Raw genomic sequence first — 1,099 nt, forward strand, 5'->3', positions numbered from 1 at the left:
CCCCGCCGGTGGCGGGCGGCGCGCCGGGCGGCGCCTGTAGGACCTGCCGCGTCGCGGCCGCGACGGCGGCGGCGGCGCTGCCGCCGCCGAGGGCACCAAGGGCTGACATGAAGCGCCCCGCGCCTGCCGCGGCGCCGGCGCGCGCGGCGGCCAGGCCGCCCATCAGCCGCTCCTGCACCTGCTGCGCCACCGGCGGCGGCGCCTGAACGCGCTGGCGGTCGAGACCCAAAAACAGGCTGCTGCTCGCGACGCCGCCCGCTGGCCCACCGCCGCCCCCGCCGCCACTGCCGTGGCCTGTGCCGCCGCCGCTGCCGCTGCCGCCGCCCGCGCCCGGCCAGCCGGACGACCTGAAATAGTGGGAGTCGCTCAGGGCCGTCGCTGCACGCTGCACGGCGTTAGCAGCGGCCGGCGGCAGCGACCGCCACGGCGGCGCGGCTGCGGCGGCAGATTGGGGTGGTTGCTGGTGGTGGTGCGCTAATGATAGACTCAAGTCCACGAGCTCGCTCTCACGCAAGACGAGGCTCTGGGCCACCATGGCTACCGGCGGGCGCTGCTGCTGCTGCTGCTGCTGCTGCTGCTGCTGCTGCTGCTGCTGCTGCTGCTGCTGCTGCTGCTGCTGCTGCTGCTGCCGAGGCTGCTGCTGCACCGACCGCAAGAGCTCGCCATGCGTCCCCGCCTCGCTCACTCCCGACTGCACCAGCTGCCACGGCGCCGCCCACGCGTCGGCTTTGCCTGCCGCAGGCCGCGGCGGGGACAGAGGCGCGGGCAGCGGCGGCGCCGGCGCCGCCATGGCCGCTGCGTCTGGGGCGTCGGTTGCAGTTAAGGTGGACGGCGGCGTGGGCGTCAACTTGAGGACTCCGCGCTGCACCCGCGGGCTGGCGTCGTCCAAGCCCATATCGCCGCCGCCCAAAGCGATCGGCGCCGGCGGCGGCGGCACCATGTGCCATGCCTGGTCGGGCGGCGAGCTGGCCGCGGGGCCGCCCGGGCTTGAGAGTGCGGCTGCCATTGCTGCCACTGACGCCGGGCGGGCGGCGGATGCCGCAAGTTGCGGCGGGGGCGGCGGTCGCGGCTTCAGGGTATGCAAGACAGTGTCGCTACC

At 75.7% G+C, this 1,099-nt stretch overlaps 1 protein-coding gene across 1 annotated transcript in view; it reads right to left on the reverse strand.

The window, feature by feature from the left end:
* MNEG_7269 (hypothetical protein) overlaps positions 1-1,006 on the reverse strand; it is a gene marked incomplete at both ends in the record, with an annotated part of 1,923 nt that extends 917 nt beyond the window's left edge. Inside the window, one exon of the mRNA XM_014044255.1 lies at positions 97-1,006. Within this exon, the coding sequence (XP_013899709.1) occupies positions 97-1,006 (910 nt within the window). The remainder of the gene's footprint in view (positions 1-96) is intronic.
* Between the last annotated feature and the right edge of the window lie 93 nt (positions 1,007-1,099).

This window comes from Monoraphidium neglectum (assembly GCF_000611645.1).
Source record: "Monoraphidium neglectum strain SAG 48.87 unplaced genomic scaffold scaffold01271, whole genome shotgun sequence".
NCBI classification, from domain to species: domain Eukaryota; kingdom Viridiplantae; phylum Chlorophyta; class Chlorophyceae; order Sphaeropleales; family Selenastraceae; genus Monoraphidium; species Monoraphidium neglectum.